Source organism: Columba livia, chromosome 2 (genome assembly GCF_036013475.1).
Source record: "Columba livia isolate bColLiv1 breed racing homer chromosome 2, bColLiv1.pat.W.v2, whole genome shotgun sequence".
Lineage (NCBI taxonomy): Eukaryota > Metazoa > Chordata > Aves > Columbiformes > Columbidae > Columba > Columba livia.
The window spans coordinates 50,086,008-50,105,597 of NC_088603.1; the positions used below are offsets into that span (position 1 = coordinate 50,086,008).

A 19,590-nucleotide genomic window follows, 5' to 3' on the forward strand; every position below is an offset into this window, starting at 1 on the left:
AATTTCCTCAGGAACTAAAATGGCTTATTAAACCTAATTAAGATTTTTACCAGGTTAATTAAAAGGATCCTATCAGTGAAGGGCTCTTCCAAAATGGAGAGGTTTCAGGAGGCATTTCAATTCTCCCCTTCTCTTAGTACACAAGAGCTCAGAAATGCCACAGTGAGCCCTCCTTGAAAGCTCCAGAGAATTAATTTCTTCCTTAATTATACTGGGCATCCAATGATAGTATTTACATAGCTTCAATAAGTCAGCAGATAAAATCTGACACCCTAATTTGGAACATAAAAAACCCCACAAAATATTAAAAAGAGAGCATTCCACAATGCCATAACACCTGTCATGTAAATCTCAACATGGGATCAAGCTTTTTGGGCCTATTCTTAACCAAACATGCCTTACTTTCCATCGACTTCAGCTGTCCAAAGCCTTCGCATAAAGAACGAGATCCACCTCTGCCACTTCTTGGAAAGTTAATCAGGACGCCGCATCTCAAACACTATGGATCATTTTCTCCCACTGCCTGTATCTGAGACAATTACATCTTCTTGCTCTGTCACATGTCTCTGTTCCCGACAGCTTCTTAGACCTACTTCTTTTTTATACTCGTCTGGGCTTCTGGGAACTGCATCACTCCTAACTAGTTTGCAATATACTGCTGCGAGCCTTTTATTAGAGGCACACATGGCCCCTGTTATGATGAAAAATGTTTCTTTTTAAATGCGCACATATACTGCTCTATCATCACTCGGTGATAGAGCCCACAAATCTTCAGCTTTGCCCTTCTACAGATTATGAAATAAAAGAGAAAAAAAAATACGGTCTCCACTAGTCAGGAAAGGAACAACGGTGGGAACTGGGTTAAAGAAAAATATACCCACAAAAGGATCTTTACAAAAGAACAACACAGAGGCATCTATCTGCACTTTCTTTTGGTTTTTAACAACTTTTGTTGCTGTTTCCAGGATGTCCTTTAAATTATCATGGCTGCAGTTCAATTCTTAGGTCTTGAAATGAGTAAGAATTCTCTTTCGATGGAGAAGCATTGCAGAGAACACAGCTCAGACAAACAGCCGCCATCTCACACAGTCCAAAAAGGCAATAAATACCACACTAAGAAAGGTATTTCTCACACTGTGTACAGCACAATTATCCGGCTTTACAGGTTAGTTACCTGTACGCGTGATTTGGAGTTCAACATCACTCTTCTCTTCCCAGCACTTCATTTACCAACTCTACATTTATGCTCTTTCATCTTAACTGTCTCATTCCCAGCCAATGGCCCTTTTGGATCCATCCCCCTGCTCTTCCAGCCTTTGTCCAAGGAATGACCAAGTCTAGAGACAATGATTTTAGCTCTTTCTTTGCAATTCAGAGGTACTACCAAGCCATTTCTGCATTTTATAGGCACTCTTGAGGAGGGGACAGGACAAACAACACTTTTTTACCACCGACCATTAGACAGACAGGTAGCTAAAGGAGTTGCCCTCACCGGTGGAGCATAGTGAGAAGAGAGCCCTCTGCATCCTATTTACCAGCTTCCAGCCTTGGGGCTTGTGACAACAAACTAGTACCAATCAGAGCTGGGACCTGTTTCTTTTAAAGATGCAAGTACACCCTGTGGCACCTTGACCTGCAAGTAACCTACAGTTATTTCAAGGGCAACTGAGGCACAGTTGTTTTCTTTTTATAATTCAGTAGCCCTCGCTCTAGTGTCACATCAGTATTTTCTGCTGACTCTGTCCCCATGCTGCATTGAGTCTGGAAGTAAAAGAGCTCTTATTGAGGGACCCAACCATAACAGGTTGTCTGTGATGAAAGTGAGCATCCAAGCACACATGGAAAAGTGTATGAGCTTGCTAGCTGAGCATACTGTGAAATTACAGCAAAATGCAGGCAAATGGACAACAAAAAGCTCACCTGACTCCCTTATCTCCCTCACTTTGATGCTCAACACCACCCTGAGCTTGTCCCCGATGGATGTTTGGTCTCTGATGACAGTAGGCACATAATTTGAACACTACTGTTGGCCTGGGCTTTACCTTACAACAGGTAAAAAAAACCTGATTTCTGAAGTCACCTGTTCTTCTACAACAGAGATTAAAACCCAACATGTTTAAGACTCCCACAGCATCCTCTTCCACTGCATTATGAAGGGCCAGCCAAGAGAGGTGAGGGCCATAGCAGCCTTTCAGCATCATGGTGTCTCCCACAAGTTTATCCCTGTAGCACAAGCGAGTGATTCCTCTATGTCAGATCTTCTACCCTTTCCCACCAGGAAGGCTACTCACGTGCCCGTGCTGATCCAGCTCGTTGTTGGTGAGTTTGACTTTTTCAAAGGACACCATCTGCTTCAGCAGTTGCTCTCCAGTGAACGGGGAGTCAGGGTGTACGTACAACCTAAAAAAAAAAACACAGGAAAAAGGCCTGCTCACAAAAAAAAAAATCTCACCTCTTGTCTTGTGCATGGGCACCACTTCCACATGAAATTAAAAGCCTGTAATATCTTGCTTTTGGGATATGCAGTGGTTTCGCAGACAGGGATTTCCTGAGAGCTCAGGGTTAATACAGAGCTGCAAGACACAATCTCCCCCCAAATTAATGCATGCCTGAAATATGACCATAAATGAAAGACAGTAAAACAGATGACTTGAGCTGTTTAGTTCACTGGAACATAATGAAGAATCCCATGTCGAAGGGCTAGATTGCTCTCTAATCATACCTATTATTTTATCTAGTTATCTAAAATTGAGACATTAACTAACATTTGCTGTTGTGTCTTTTTCCAAATGAAAAATTGATCATGTCTTTCCCCACAGCTGTACTAACAAGCACTTAAAATAACAATGACTACAGCTCCAAGAGAAAAAAACATGGTGTCATTAGAGAGATAATGGGGGAATGTAGATAAAAATGCATTTTTCTTTATATGTAACATTAAGCCGTGATAATGATTTTAACCTGCACTCGATCACGCATTAGCTGTGGTGACATCTGTTTATAAGAGGTTGAAGGCTGCAGTCCAGCACAGTGGTCTGACATGAAAAAAATAATTGCAGCTCTGTAATTAACAACCCACCACTTGGGAAATTAAGCAGAAGAAAAGGAAGCACAGAAGACATGTAGATACAATGGTATATACATTATGACTAGACTAATTACAACTGCCAAGCTATTTTAAAACAATGATTTAATAGGAATAATGTATTGCTGAATATTATTTAACTCGAATGTTCTTTTGTGATAGTGAATTAAGAGCTGAACTAGACCTTCAACTAGTGCAAACCAGACCTGTTCTGATTCTGTTGGTGTCAGTTATCACTTGCTGAGGGCCTGATTCTCATTTCAGGTGACGTGTTTGGCCACACGGATGAATTTCATCCATTAGGTGGGTGGGGCAGCGCTGAGATGCCGGATTAGGAAGATAAACATTTTTTGTTGCTGTTGAGCTATGATTTTAGTTAGGCGAGAGGAAAATGGAAAAACCGCTAAATGATGGGGCGTAACTCTCTGATACACTACACTGATCCCTAATCAAGAAATGCCTATACTAAAGGCTCCAGGGAGCACAACTCTGTTGCTCAAAGAGGAAGGATATTTGATCCTGCACTCTCCGTTTTTGCCAGCAGAATCCCCAAGACACAGCGAAACTGAAGTTTTACCAGCACAGCTTGCTTCAGATGTGCAGGATGTTTTCCTTATATTGATCCAAAGCACAACTTGGCTGGTATAGCTAAGTCCACGGGACAGATGCTGAGCCAGGGTTCCTGTCACAGTAAAATATTCCTACCATACAAGTATCCTCACTGTTATCAACTCAGCTGATTGCACTGCAGGGCCTGTGAAAAATCATGTTGTTATCTAAAAACCCAAGACCTGGAATCTCATTATGTGAAAAGAATTTTACCTCTCGTGAAAATTGTTTGCCTTCCTGAAAAAAAAAAGATGAAAAGCTCAATCCTTAGGGCCCTGAATTAGAGAAGACAAAACAAAAGTCGCAAATATGTCCTGCAACTCTTCAGTCAGTCTTGTGATTTTTTTTTTTTGAGCCTGACTCCTAATTTTGAATGTCTGGATAGCTACTAATGTTTGCTGTGACCACAGAGCATCATGCTCAGCAAGGTTTGACTAATTGGGAGCAAAAAGTCAAACTATTTCAAGTATGTGCTGGGGAATAAGTAAAGATCTTCATGTGTCTAAAAGCTGAGCTCATTTGGTTTACACTGTAGGCAGTTAATACTTGGCACTGCTTTCAAACTAGGAAGCACCTGGACATTTGCAGAGCGCTGACAGGAAAGTCACTGAAGGATGGGCACCTGAATATTGGTTACATGGACATGTTACTAGACATCAACTTTCTTTACTTATTTGCTACGCACCATTAATTCCACTGCAACACGTGGTTCCACCTGGTGAACCACACCTATCCATACACTTCTCCTACAGCCTGAGTTCATACGCCTCAGCCAAGAGGCTTGAAAACCTGACATATCGCCCCCTGAAGTAGAAGAAGCCAAAGAGACCACAAGCATGCACGAGCAAAGGGGTTAGAGAAATAAGTGTGCACATTCCAGCACAGCACATGAGGCTCCCCCAGAAGTTCACAAGAGCTCTAAGGCCAGCCTGATGAGAAAGGCTGCTCGCTCCAGTTCACAAAGGCTTTCGGAGCCATATTAGGATGTGAATTTGCTCCACAGTGTATAATGTTTCATGATATATGCAAAGTTTGGGTACTGCTTCCTTCTTGCATATTTAGGAATGCGACACTGCTTTCCTTCTATTTAGTTTAACAGTTGGTCTGGTCCTACAAGCCCTGTGGATGCTGCTTTTAATTACCTTAATGTCTCAAATAATTTGCAAAACAGGACACCTTTTAAAGGTTTTCTACCTAGAGTTCGCTAAGTGTGCAAACACTATAACTTCATTAAACAAATGATTGTAGCCAAATACGGTTTAAAAAAAAAAAAAAAAAGAAAAAAAGACAGGCTTCTGAGTGAAAGGAGGTGAAAAAAGGAAGAACACTGAATAAAGGTACATGCTGAAACTTATTAAACTGATGTTTCACACAGTCTTACCAATTTGGAAGAACAAGCAAAACATCACATAGGAATTCTATCTTCAGACAGCACTTCAGAACATTTACAAAAGACTCTCTGAAAAGTATTTAAGTGCTCATTGCAACATAAACTTGTCTTAAATGCTGACAGCAGGAAGACAGGGATAAAACTGTTTTTTGTAGAAAGTTCCCTGAAGGGCTAATCTTTCAAACAGAATCACAGAATGCTTATTAAATTTGAAAAAAAAAAAAAAAAAAAAAAAATTAAAAAAGCTGCCTTAGTGTTGAAAGTTATTTTTATGGTGGAAAGAGCAAAACACCTAACCCATACATAACGTGAGCCCTGAACAATTCCCCGATGCCATCATGCCTATGCAGATGCAGGCAGTGATGTGAGTGGGCATTTAGCACCTCGATACCAGCACCCAGATGCTCAGCATGCCTACACCCCTCACTGATGAGCCTCAAGTAAGGAGAGCTAAAACCCCGTGTTTGGGAGACAAGGAATCATAACTTCATAAAGGGTTCCTGTTACTGGAGCAGGACCAAACCCGTTTCAAGTGGGGAGGAGTACTACTTTTAATCTGCTTGAGCAAGACTGAGGCCTCCCACCTCTAAAGATGCATTAACAATCCAGAAAAAGCACAGGCAGGGCAAACACTGGCACCCTGAAGCTCCTGACACAATTTTTCTCACCAAACAGGAGCATAAGGAGAAAGTGTATAAATGTGTATGTATACCGTTCCTAAAAAGAAAAAGTTATCTGTGCCCATGCTATGTGTCTTTTGGCTAAACATCCTGAAAATGAAACGGGAAAGGTACCACTTGAACATAGGGGCAAAACTTCTTGAAGACAACCCTAAATGAAACAGCACAGGTATGCATTTGCACATAGCAGTGCTGACTCGATGAGGACCTTAAAGAGCTACCATAGTATAATATGATATTTATGATAATAAATATTAAACTTAAGAAGGTTTGACCTTAGATATAAAACAATCAGTATGGCAGTTGCTAATTATTCCAAGAATCAATCTAGTCTTATACTCTTGTCAGTATTTCTTCACTGAACTAGTCTATGACAGACAGTGTGAATTAGAAGTCTATTTAAAGGTATCCCAAAAGGCACTTGAACAGAAAAATAAGAAAGGGAGAACCCTGCCTTAAACTTATTTCTGTCCTTCCCTTATTTCTTCTTTTGAAGCTGACTCTTTTGGAGCAGGATTCATGTTTTTCCTTTGGGTTTTGATCAGTGCCTATTACCATACATCAAATGAAGCCCTCAGACGTTAACCACATTGCAAGAAGGAGTTTTTGGCCATGAAAACAAAGCCGACATAACTCCTAGGTTGCTGTCTTTAATCACAGCTTCTCTGAATGCGCATTTTGTTTGTTTACTTCCCTGAGCCGCCTTCCAGAGATCAACAGTCAGCAAGATTTCAGTCAAACTATTTATATGAAGAAAGTGTGCAGGACTGGGTCCCCATGCTCTTACACACACACGAATGTGCTTGCATTTCTTGTGTTTCACTTCTAATTTCCCTCTCTGTAATAAGCAAGTTCTTAACCCTGCACTAAGCCACCTGGAGTGGATCTGTTTGCCTTGCACAGAGCCCTCTACGGAAAGTTTCTTTGAAGCCAGAGAGGCATCCACGTTATTTCCATATCTCCGGCTCTGACTCAGCAAAGCCGTTCGACATGTGCTTCAGTCTTACTGGACTTGGGTGCTTAAGTATGTACTGAAGTGCTGGGCTGAATACAGTGAAGTGTGGGTCTCTGCTGAAGTGCCCTCCTACCCTACAGCCCAGTGCTGCAGCCTCAGTTTCCTTATGCTGAAAGGAGTTGGTCATTAACTAAAGTAACAGAATTATTTTAGGGTTTTTTTTTAAACAGCGTTTTATTTCTGTATAGAAAAGGCGGGTGATTTACTTGATTTTTCCCTAATGTCTCAGAAAATGTCATGATTTATAAATAAACAAATTTAAAAATAAATCTCTGCATTGTAGAACTGATCCATGCTTTGTCTGCTGTCTAAAAGACAATTAAAAGCAAGAGTAAAATTATCGGTTAGTAAACACTGAGTATGTTAACAAGAAATAGTATAGTTTCAAGCATAAACAGCACTGAACAGTAATATTGTATTTGTATGTGGACTTGGCTGGTGGTGCCTGGATTGTTTTGAATTATGAGGTGAAATGCCACGGGAAGGAAACCCAAGAGACAAATCAATATATTAAAAAAAAAAAGTAAAAATAGCAAAGCTTTCTTATCTGAATTGAGGCAAACTTCATTTAAATTATATGTGTGTATAAATATATATATATACACATATATAAAGAGCCTTTAGCCAAATCCTGCATGCCTTGGAACATTTAGTATAAACCAAGCCTCAAGCAGAGATTTGAGGCCCGATTCTGCATCACAGAAATTAATCAAGAGTTTTGCAATCAACTTGGTTAAGCACAGACTCAAAGTCTCAGAGCACTGTTTGCAAACAGGGTGGAAAGATTAACAGTGTGTATTTCTTGAAGGAAAAAAAATAAAAAAAAAAAACTTTAAAAAAAAGGTAAAGAATATAAAGAAATGACCATCAGTAAAATCTACAAACCTTGCAGGGAGTGGAGGGTCAGCTTTTCCAGCCACTAACCAGGAAGACCTGTGGTAGGCATATCTGTATCTTTTATTGTCTACAGGAACTATATCCATTAACACAATGTATTTGGCTTCAGGATCCACTCCCGAGAAGGAAACCCTGATCGTAGGAAACATTCTCCTGAAATATAGGCAAATGAGAAAATAAATATGCGGATGGGGAACAGAAACGAGAGAGCTTCTGAAAAGCTGCTAAAAATAAAAATCATATTTAAACCACCTGAAAAAAATCAAAGCCCCTATTGATTCTGCTTCAGCATGATAGAAGTTAAATCCTGTGTATCTCTTTAACATGCACAGAAAGAGCAGCTTGAAATCAGAACGATTTTTGGAAGCAAAAAGAAAAAATAGTAAAAGAGCAATATACTTTTGCCTGGTAGTTGAAAGTACACAACGATTTTGGAAAATAGTTTTACCTAAAGTACATTAGTCCTTGAAAACACAGATTTTTTTTAAATTATTATTTTTTTTAATGGGAACCATACTCGTGTTAGAGAAATATTGCAAAACTTATTTCCGTTAACATTCTCATACATTTTAGATGCATGATCTTTTAAGCCCGCTCACGATATTTCTGAGAGAAATTTACACTAAGCTTTTATTTCTTCACTTACGTTTTGACAAAACGCAACTTAAAAACGGAAGCTTATGCCGTAGACCAGAAATAAAGTGAAATTATTTTAAACAGTTTAAGACTCTGAACTTCAAATTGCAGATTTTATGTGTACTTTTAGTAGTATTTTTTAAAACACATGCTGGTAGAGCTCACGAGTTAGGACAAAAAAAATCATCAAGGATGATACATTAATATCAAGTAACTTTGGGGATTACAAAACTCGACAAGATATTTGGCTCCTGCAAACTGTATTTGACTGACCCAAACTCAAAAAGCTTTACTAACGAAACAGAATGGTCTGAGGTGACGAGAAAGCCTGGGTTTCTTTTGCACATCATTTGCAACCCAGAGAAAATAAAACCAAACCAAGCCCTGACTGAATTATTTCCCCACGACATCACTTTTCCCCGTATCTGCACCAAGCCAGAACTGCAAAATCACGGCGCTGCACGAAGGAGCTTTCAGGCACCCACCAAATTTTAAGCAAACAACATCTCTACCCAGCCGCCAGAGCCCCCCGGGTCGATGTCAGCCGGCCGTACCGAACCGAACCCCACTGCCGTCCCGGTCGCCTCTCCCTCTGCTCTCCGCGGGGCTCCGCGCAGCACCGCGCTGAGCAGCGCGGCAGCAATTAAGGGGCTTCGCCCTCCTCCCTTTAATCTATCCGTGCTGCTCTCCCAAAATAAAACCTGTGGGTTTTGTTTGTTTTGCCTTCCCTCGCCTCCACCACCAGCCTCCAAAGCTGCCCAGAGGGGCCCCGGGGCTGCCCAGCCTTACCTCCCGGATTTGGTGATGATCATCTCGGTACCCAGTTCGTGAAACTTGTCCCAGAGCTCTTTGGTCTCCAGGCTGCAGGAGATTTTGGCCATCTCCTCGCTGGGGATGATGGGGGTGGTGGGGATGAGGGGCTCGGTGCACAAGGACGAAGGGCTGGTGCTAAAATCCCCGTGAGGGTCCAGGCTGGATAAGTCACTCAAAGGCTGGGCGCAAGAGGATTTCTCAACGAATTGTTCTGCAGAATTTTGGAGCGGGGGGGAAAGAAAGAGAGGATTGAGCCAGAACGGTACAACCGTCCAGAAAAACTATTAAAATAAAGGCATTTATCGTTCAGCTCCCACCCTCTGATCCAGCACACCCGTAGATCCTCGCTGTTTCTTAGGAGACAGGTCGTCGTTGAAAGACAGGGGTGATGATTTTCGGAGATTAGCTCGGGGAAGAGCCCGGAGTGGCGCCTCTCCCCGAAGGTGCATAGAGGCTGATGCCCGGGGGACGGCGGGGAGCAGCGCGACCCCTCTATTACCCGCTCCACGGGGTGTGGGGGGACAGGGCGCGTCCTGCGCGCTGCCTCCCTGCTAAGCGAGGGTTTCCAGAGAAAGGTCACTAATTCTCATTAAAACGGGAGCGCTCGGCTCTGGGGTCACACTGGGGAAACGCGGCCAGATTCTCCTAAATTGCGCCGCTGCCAGACCGCGTAACACAGAAAGAGCCCGAGCGCGGTAGCGCAGTCTCCGCGCTTCCTAATACTCCGAGCTCCTAATACTAACTCAAGGCCGGTCGCAGGCTCACCCGCTCAGAAAGCCGGGTCTGCCCCACCTCCCAGACGGTTTGCTGAGGCTGAACACGCTCCGTTGGAGAAACAGACTCCGGGGTAGCTGCGTGCGGCCACGCAACCTGCGCGGGTGTGGTAGCTGCCGCCGGCGCTGGGTCCCGCCGGTGCTCCCCCCTCCTACTTGCAAGCCCCGGGAGGCTTTTGGTGTTTGAGCCGAATGAGGATAAGGGAACAGGGCTGCGGGGGTCTCTGTCCCAGCCCCGCGCTGCCGCACCGGGATGAGGCGACGGATCCCCCGACCGGCGCCAAAGAAACGGGAGGTGCACGAATGTCCCCTGCCCTGACAGAGAAAGATTTCGCCTCAAATCTCCACTTAATAAATAAAACAGTTATAGGCGGTGCTTTCCCTTCGATTTCTAACTGAACAACATGGGGCAATGAGTTTTAAAAAATAATAATTTTGAAAGTAGTTGAGTGAGTGTTTTCATGAAAAGAAAATAAAGACAAATAGTTACGTTTAACACAAGACCGTGTAAATATGTCAAATGGGAATACTACACCATTCCCGGCCTACATTATTGCCTGAACTAAAAAATAAAGTTCACAATGAATCCCTGGACTATGCGAAATTTATTAAGTCAGTTGATTAGATGGAGAAGACACAGAGAGACGCATTTTCTTAATTCTTATAAGCTTGAATGTAGCCTTGTTCATTGGCGCCTTGAAAGCTTAGTGCTTTTTTGTTAAGTTTTCTGAGAAGTCGATACATGCAAGGACCACAAACCGCAGAAATTGGGGGGGTGGGGAGGGAAGGAGGAAGAGAAGTTCTAATATTTTTTAAAAGCCTTCGGGAATCTGAATCGAGACGACCGAATAGAAGCGAAATCTCTTACCCGAAGATCGCGAGGAATTACCATACAAATCGTCCCGGCTCGTTGTAGAGTGAAAAAATCTTTGAGTCTACACCGAGTAGCTATGGAGCAAAGCGATGTAAGTTTTACAACCGCTTCTAAGGTTAGGCGCGATACCGGAGATACTCTTACTTGACTTTAAAAACATAGACGATTTGCAGTAAGTATTTAAGAGGTCCATTTAATACCAATGAAGAGAAATATAACTACCTTAGCGTGCGAGATTATTCTAGGAACAGAAAGACTTAATAAACGGCTTAATTTAAACCGGAGGAATTTAGAAAACGGTTTGTGCTACCGCCTTGCCTGAAAAAGACGGCGGGCAATGAGGAGACTTCAACCGGCTTCCACGGTGCGGCTTTTCCTAGCGGGGGGAAACCTGTGGGCAAGGGGAAAACCGCGGCTGCCTGACCCGACTGCCGGAGCCTTGAGAGGGGTGAGCCTGAGCGGAAAGCGGGCTCCGCCGGCACAGACTGACGGACGGACGAGAGCTCCGCGCCCCACAGAAACCGGCGGTCACCCCCTTCCCCACTCACCCAGCGGCTTGATGGTGCTCTCGGGGGACTCCTTGTCCTTGGAGCTGCCGCTCGACATGAGGGCGGCGATGGAGAAGGCGTTGGCCCGGGAGGAGAGCTGCGGCTTGGGGGGCGGTGTGTACTCCATGGCCACCCGCCGGAGAAGCAGCTCGGCACGGCGCTGCCCGGACCGGGAGTACCGAGGGCAACGGAGCGCGGTTACCGGGCGAGCGGAAGGGAAACACTCTGCACCGGGTGCTGCGCGCTCCCCCGCCTTAACGCGGGGCCGCGGAGATCCTATCGGCCGGTGGCCAATCGGTGGCGGGACACGTCAAGGGCCCCGGCCCGACCGCGGAGGAGGGGGCGGAGGCGGGCGGGAGGAGGAGGAGGAAGAAGAAGAAAAAAAAGAAGGGGAGGGCTGGGATGTGCTCTGCCCGCCCGCGGGGTGGGCAGAGGGCGGCCGGACTTCAAGCAGGCTCCCCACCGCCGCTGCCCCTTACAACAACCGGGCTCCGCTCCCTCCCGAGGCCCCGGCGGCTTGAGCGGTTCGGGGTGAGCCCCCCGCTCCTCTGAGCCATGGGAGAGGGGCGGGGGGACAGGGCCACACGGCTAGGGCTGCTCCCGAAATGATCCCAAAGCTTATTCGCTTTGTCGAGGCGAAAATCAAAGAACCAGTGGAGAGATGGTTTTAAAGGAGAAAATATTTTATTTTTTTCGCGTGCGTACATGTGCCAATTTTCTATTTAAAATTCAAATTTTAAAAGACCGACATTTCTAAAGAATCCGTTTCATTGTTGTGTGCCTTCTGCTGGGACAGAAGGTTCCTTAAGGCTGATCGTGCGTTTGTATTTCCTGCACCAGATCCCAAATACTGTCATCCCAATCAGATGTAGTCGCCTCGGCAGAGTCCAGGTGAGACCCTTGCTGGATTCAAGCCGAGCCAGTACACGGGCCACTGGTCCTAGAGTTTTCTTCAATTCCGTTTCATCGGTTCCACCAAACTAGATGGCATTGATCAAGCACGTAAAATAAGAGACAAAACCAGGACGGGCTGATGGTGCCAACGCGCAGATTATCCCAAATCAGTGATCTAAGTAAACTGCTCGCCAGTGCTCTTGTAAACAAGTAAAATTCATGTAAAAATCCTCCCGTAAATGAAAAGAGTGGGCAATCTAACTAAAGTCCTTTAAATAAAAGAGGACTTACAAGACTTGCTTGCTAAAACGACTCAAGAGGACACTCATTTTTTTCTTAGTGAAGTGCCAACTTCTAAACCCAAAACAGAATCTGAGAAGCTTTCAATACGCAGGCTTGTGCCAAGGGGACATTACGCTGGAAGGACTAACCCCAGTCATGTACAGATCTGTGCCACTCCTATTCCTGCTAAACTTATTTAATATGGAGAAATAATTATTTGGGTCACCCTTCGCAGCCAGCGAAGTGGGCAACACACAATAGTGCCTTATCTCTTTGAAATGTGCGAGAACCAACCGCGGTTTGCCCTTTTATTACCCGAATTTGCCAATAGATAGAATATAAATAGAGTAAAATATATATATATTCTGTCTCAAACAGGATGCGTATTTAGAAGCCCCTGAAGCTTTTGGCAGAGGGCTAAGATTTCAGTGCGACACACAGTGGCCTGGGGGCCGGGTCTTGCCTGACCCTGGAGCTGGGGGAGAGGGGCGCAGGGGAAGACCCCAGCCAGCCCCCGCGGCCGGGGAACTAGGAGACCCTGCAGGGGCAAGGGCACTTCACGAAGCATCACCTCTCGCCACAGAGAAAACGAGACGAACGATTCTCCCGACATCAATTCCAAGAAAACAAACAAACAAAATTTCCCCAAAACGCTTTATCGCTTTACTTCGAGAGACATCCCTCCTTTAACACCCTGGTTCCCCTGCGGGACAGTCCTGCTCCTGAGGACGCTCCCGGTGTGCGACGGGCGGCAGCGGCGGGACGGGGGTCCCGGAGTCCCGGCCCTGCTCTCCCTTGTCCCTGCTTGAAAAGCAGAGTTCGGCCTGCCTGAAGAGAAATAAAAAGGATGGTACACATAGCCTGGGCAACTATCTTCTTCACCCTCCCTGAGGTGGTGGGGATGCTAAATTCCCCTCTGGTTTCCTACCTCCTCTATGAGCCGTGCAAAATAAGGATGACAAAAAAGCCAAGGTCTCATCAAAGTATCAGCGCAGAACCTGCTTATCTCCGTCTCAGGGCAGCCAGGTCGTAACATACCTGTCCCCCGGCGTGCCTGGCCTGTCAGGGCTTAGGGGAGGGTGGTGCGGCGGGTGGCGGTGGATATTTCGGTGCTGACCGCGCCTGGCTGGAAAACATCGATACGCGGGGATCGGCTCAGCCCCGGGAGCGGCGGCAAAGCCCGGAGCCCTCTCTGCTTTGCCTCGCCGCGGATTTCCAGCCCCGTGGGGTGACTCGTCACTGCCTTTAGCTCGGGGAGAAAGACTCGGCCCCGGCGGTGAGGAGCGCTGCGCGGTGAGAGCGGCACTGCGCGGTCGGGCGCGGAGAGTAGCGGGGAGATCGAGGCCGCGGCGCGGCCGTGGAGCGGGGGTGGCAATCACCTCCGGGCAGGGGGTTGCTCCTCTGGGAGAGGGAACGGCCTTGGGGGTTTGCGGGTCACTGCTCGTACCTTGGAGATCAAAAACCCAGGAGCTTCGTTTTATTTTATTTTTAAAGAGGTTCGTCCTTACGGGATGACTCTCCTTACTCAATTAAGCCTTGCAAGTTTTTGCTCAATCCCACGAGAATCTTTATTTTCTTAGTTTTTCCCTCGCTCCGCCTCCGATAAGGAAATGAGTCCTGTCTAGACGTCCAGAGCACCCCCTCCTCCCCCGCGGGCAATGAATGGGGCTCGGCTCCGACCGCCTAATCCTCGCGGCGACTCCTTCCCCCGCCGAGGCCGAGCCAGAAGACACGCGGGTCCGGCGACCCGAGTGGGAAAAATGAGAGAGACTGGCTCCTCTGCTTTGCTCTGGCCACCCCTGCCCGTGGCCCTCTCAGGGATGGGGGTGCTTTCACGGACGGAGGGGAGTGTCGGGGACACACATCACTGCCCCAGTGCTCTCACTCTGCTTTCCTAATCAAGGGGTTGTAATTAATAAGCCCCCGCGCGCCCTTCCCGGGCTGTGTGAGCCGGAGCAGCCAGTCCCTGCTGTCGCCCCCGCTGCAGGCGGGCACAGAGAACCTGTCCCCGCTATACCGACCCCGCTCCCCAGAGCACAGTTACAAACCCCGCTGCACCTGAGCAGGGCGGCTGCCTTGTACGAACCCGTTTAAATTAAATCCTTCGTTATTTCTTTATCCGTAAATAGAGAACACGCCATCTACACCGCGGAGTTTGTTTGCTACCTAACCAATGCAGGTTTTTGTCGCCTGCGTTAGTCTGGCACGACAGAGCCATTTCATGAGGCTTCGTTATGCTTTCGAAGTACAGTTTTTCTTCCTTTGCGCACATTGCTCCTTGCTGTCTTGCGCTCTGGCAAAAAAGTGTGGGAGTAATCGCTTCGGGTAATTGCTGCACACCTCGTTGCGCTCGTTCAGTTACCAGCTTTAATCAGCATTACATCTTAGTTTCATCGTCAGGTTTCAAAGAGGGACCTTGTAGTCCCCTTCCAAAACCTATCTCTGATCCCTGAAAAGCAAAGGCGAAAAGCTGATCCCGTGAAAACGACGAACAACTTTTCTTCACGGCCCTTTTCTCACCTAGACAAAATCACGACGGGAACGAGACACGAGGGACAGAAACATGCAGAAACCCGCCAAGAAAACCAGGGTCCCGTCGAATAGGAGGTTTGATTTCAGGTGCGCCTTTGCTTGGCTGACATGAGCTCCGACCCTGTGCGCTTTTACGCGGTCGCGCAGCCTCGCCGGCGGGCCAGGTGCACGGAAAGGGGCGCAGACCCGGCGGCGGACCACGCTCAGTTTTTAAGCATGTTTTGCACAGTGATGAGAGGGGCCACCGTTTTTTTTTTTTTTCTGTTGTTTTTTTCTTTTTTTTTTTTTTTTTTTTCCCTCTTTCTCTCAAAAGCCCCCGCGCCGCTCACTTCATGCCGCTGAGACAAATCTCCACACAGCCCCGTGGTGGCACCCGTGGGGCTGTGCCCCGAAACCGGCCCCGGCTGCTCTTTCCCTGCAGGGCATCGAGCTGAGCTGTCACCCGCTCCTCTCCCTGCCGCCCCTTAGGATAACCTGACATATATATATGCATGTATATATGTATGTATGTATGTGTATGGCCTTTAATTAGGGCTTTAATGAGCCTCCCGCCTTTAACTAGGAGCCTACGGGTGCGGGGAGACGCTGCTAAGACCCTTACTGCCGCATTCCTACCCAAACCGCTTCTCTCCCGGTGCTGCCAGGAGCTACTGCCCGCACCTCCCGCTGCAAAGTAACCTGCGGTGCTGCTTTTGGTTTAAACGCATCCCCGCCTCGGGAGGGGAGGAGTTAAAATATTTTTCTTCTTCTTCTTCTTCTTCTTCTTTTCTTTCTCTTGTAGAAGAAAACAGCTTGTCCTGTGTTAAGAATCGTGTTTATTCGCTCGGGCAGGGTCGTAAGAGCGCCCGTTCATGTCTTGAGAGTTCCTCGTTCCTTTACAAAGCGATGACTATAGGGCTCCCGGGCTCCGGCTCTGCTCCTTTCCAACCTCACGCGATTATCAGTTTTGCTTTCAGGTTTTTGTTTGTTTGTTTTTTGTTTGTCTGTTGTTGGGTTTTTTAATTCTTTTTTTTTTTTTTTTTTTTTTCTGCTGCACATAATTATATTGCTCCCTCCGCCGGCTTCACCCTCCCTTTGCGTTCCCCGGTTTCGGAGCAAGCAAGTTCCCAGCGCTGTTTCTGCGGCGGGGGCATCTCCCCCCTGGCCGCCGCTGCAAGCTCTTCCCTTCACGAAAAGAGCCGCGCCAGCAAGGCATAAACCCAGGTACCCGAGATCCAATTTCACAACAAAAACATCTCAATGTCACCTACGCCGGGAAGGTGGCTTATTGGAGCAAAATGCGAGGCATTTTAAACCCATTAGGCATCTCCCAGATGCAAATCCGACGGTGAAAAGAGAAAGGCTCTATTAAGACCCGAGGGCTGACAATTAGATTATAGTCCAATTGCCAGTGGATAATGTGCTAAAAGCTTTCCCACTTAGTGTAACTCCTCACTGAAAATTATTCACACTTTGCAGGCTGCTGCACTCCTGAACGGGAGACGTCTTTGTCCACGGAGAGCGCGAACGGCCGGGCACAGCTCAACGCACGCACGGACACACGGACACATAGCCAGGAGGATCATTAAACACATCCATCCCGATCCAAAGCCATCTAGCAAATCTGCTTTTGGTGCAATCTTACGAGCGCGTACACACGCTACAAACGCCCGAGTAAAGATGCATCCACAGGCGTATAAACGTGCGACACTGTATATATACAGTACATTGTATATTCAGGAGTGCGATACTGTGTATACACACATCGGTACGTCAGCTGGATACGATTACACTTTAACGTCCCTTTCATGTGCAGAAAACGCACTGTGTTTTCCATATAAACCTAGAGTTTACGCTTAACGGAAGCGATGACACTTTTATATTATATTAAAAAAAAAAAAAAAGTATGAGTACTCCATAGATTTTTTTCCTTTTTCGGTTAAAAACCGTCACTAAAGGCTGATGAAATTTTCACTAAGGGTTTGTACTGCAAATGTTTTGCACCTATCATTTGAAGCACCACCAAGACGTGCAAGACTCCTGGGGTGATAATTTCATTCAAGTGTTGCAAAATCTCTTTGGGTTTCAAGATCAGCTATCGAGACAGCTGCAATGAACGCAAAAAGCGCTATTTCTTTTTCTTTTTCTTTTTTTTTTTTTTTTTGGCCTGAACTCATTAGCACCCCGACTATCCACGGAGGTCGTTATCCAAGGTGTTTATACGTTCTCCCTGAGTCAGGCAGCATATTTTAGCCAGCTGGGTTGGTTTCCCCGAGTGCAGGCAAGGGATGAGGGGTTTGCGGCTGCCGACGCTGTGCCTGTTCCTCCCGAGCGGGGAGCCTCCCTGTCCCCGGAAGGGAGGCTTACACCCCCGGGAACTGGATGCTTCAGGGCGGCCGGCCAGCACCCCATTCCACTCCAGTGGGTGATGGAGGGGTCTGACTTGTACCCGAGGGGGCTGGCCAGGGCAAGGTTGGGGCACTCCAGGGTGAGATGGGGTAGGGAGCAGGGCCTTCCTGCCTCCATGTAGTGAGGGACCTCTGCCCCTTTTTGCATCACACATACCATAAGTAATAAGCCTTTTTTATTTTTAAGTAATTAATTAATACTCAAGTTTGTCTTGCTCAGCTTGACCAACATCATTTAATTGAAAAATAAAGCAAAGCAAGCCATCTTCACGAGCACCCAGAACAACCAAGGTACATGCACCCACAGTGACCACGCACCAGCTTTGCGTTTTGGTGTTTAAAACAGCAGTCAGCAATGTCACAAAAAGCCACAAGATCTTTAACGCTCTATTTTTATACACCCATTTCATGCTCAGTTTCAAACCAAGGTCCCTAAGAGCCCTTCCACCTGTTTCACAGAGTTAGAGGAAATATTCATTGGATTAAGTGGCAGAACTAAGCAGAAATTCTGGCATGTTGCAGGGATGGATGGGTTCAGAAAAGCTCCTTCACAGGTCTTAAAAAAAAAACAAAAACAAAAACAAAAATAAAAACAAACGCAGAGAAGATAAAGTTTTCTATTTACAGTCCTGCTACTTTGTTGGAGAGAACTGTGTTTCAATGGCTTGCAAAAGAATCCATTTGCCTAGTTTCTTTACACAAAAAGCATCTGCAATTTTTTGACACACAAAGCATTTCACAAATTGCTCTTCAAAATTTTAGAAACCATAAAACATGACTTGCTTTTTGGGAATATTATTCAACACGTAAAATATGTGTGTGCAGGTACACGTCTATATGCATGCATATGCAGTACCTTAGGTTTAAACATGTCCAGTAGTGCTCTTTTTAGTTGCCTTCCATGAATCAATACAAGCAGCTCACAGTCTGCCACAGTGCAAGACTTACTGTAAACTGAAACCACTGCTTTAGACCAAAATTTTAGTGGAAAACAAGACTTCTGTATCACAGTGCTCATTTTAAAGATACAAAAATACATGTCACTGATGTGGAAGCTGTTTATCAGAGTATCTGAAAAATCACTTCTAGTTCAGGACTTTTGAAGTCTCACAGAAGTTATCGTGTCCTGACAGGCATATGTACATCTGTCTGTTTGTCTGTCCTAGAGATAGGACTGAGCTCATTCTTGACTTTCAATTTGAAGATGGAACAGCAGTTCCTGACAGATTGAAAGATTCTGATGGTTCCCTCTCCTTTGATCAGATACTGTGGTCCTTCAGAAATTCTGGGTTTGCAGTTTCCAGGAGAGCTGCCTATGCAGTTTTTTGTTGTTCGAAGCAAATCTCTGGATAATGAGTGATGTGATTGTGGAGCGGGACTGCTTGGAAATGTACTTGAGCTCTTGGAACTATATCAATTTCTACTTTCCCCTGCCTTTTTTGTATTGGTGACATATTTTATGTGAAATGATTTTAATTTAATTTTCTTTCAAATATTTTTGACTACTTTTCATATTTCATATCTAATTATAAAAGAATTATTTAATAAACCAGCACTTTTGAGCTCTATTACATAAGTGGAATTTAAATAGATCTTTTGTTACAATTTTTAAAAATGGAAAATTGCATCTTTAAAAGACTTTAATAAACAATATAGTGACAATTTAAAATATTTAGAATGAATTTAGCTAAATGTAAATCTTTTAAGGAACATATTTTTGTTTTTTAAAAAAAAACACACCTTACACAGCACTCAATCTTGAGATGATCACACGCACATTATAAGAAAGGACATTTTTTTTCCTCGGCTTTTGCAGGCCTTGGACTGGTAAGAGAATTTCAGAGTTGCCTGTAACGGCGATATGAAAATAGGAATAGCGGGAAGTGTGGGGAAGGATAGAAACCTCAAGAACTAAGAAAAAAACATTTTCTGGCAAATGTTTAAACTTTTTTTTAATTTTTTTTTTTTTTTTAAATAGAAGAGTTTCTGGTTTTGGGTCTCTGGTTTGAGAAATCTTGGGTGTCACTTACTTCATCTAGATTTATAGTTCCTTGACACTTCTTTTGTTGTGTCCAAAGTTTTATCCCAAAATATCCAAAGCTAAGGACCTAAAATTAGAGACTGCCTTTGGAACTGCTGACCTCTGCATATTTTCCCTCTGTGAACATACAGCAG

At 45.4% G+C, this 19,590-nt stretch overlaps 2 protein-coding genes and 1 long non-coding RNA gene across 5 annotated transcripts in view; 2 read left to right on the plus strand and 1 right to left on the minus strand.

Moving 5' to 3' along the window:
- Positions 1-11,612, minus strand: part of TBX20 (T-box transcription factor 20) — a 39,943-nt gene extending 28,331 nt beyond the window's left edge. The window contains exons 1-4 of one of the 2 annotated variants that reach the window (XM_021294429.2): positions 11,321-11,602; positions 9,102-9,336; positions 7,665-7,829; positions 2,292-2,400 (exon numbers count right to left, since the gene is read on the minus strand). In XM_021294429.2, coding sequence (XP_021150104.2) covers positions 2,292-2,400; positions 7,665-7,829; positions 9,102-9,336; positions 11,321-11,447 — 636 coding nt within the window. In that variant the 5' untranslated portion in view covers positions 11,448-11,602. Of the gene's footprint in view, positions 1-2,291; positions 2,401-2,452; positions 2,574-7,664; positions 7,830-9,101; positions 9,337-11,320 lie in introns of both variants that reach the window. The other variant, XM_065051817.1, reaches the window with a different exon arrangement.
- The window catches only part of SEPTIN7 (septin 7), a 406,575-nt gene that overhangs the window by 44,190 nt on the left and 342,795 nt on the right, over positions 1-19,590 (plus strand). The window lies entirely within an intron of this gene.
- On the plus strand, positions 13,577-19,003 carry LOC102097947 (uncharacterized). Of its 2 annotated transcripts, none has more exons than XR_010470177.1 (3): positions 13,577-13,789; positions 15,021-16,231; positions 16,487-19,003. It is a non-coding gene; the product is annotated as an uncharacterized LOC102097947 (long non-coding RNA). The 2 variants fall into 2 exon arrangements; XR_010470178.1 differs by having other exon boundaries at positions 13,577-13,772.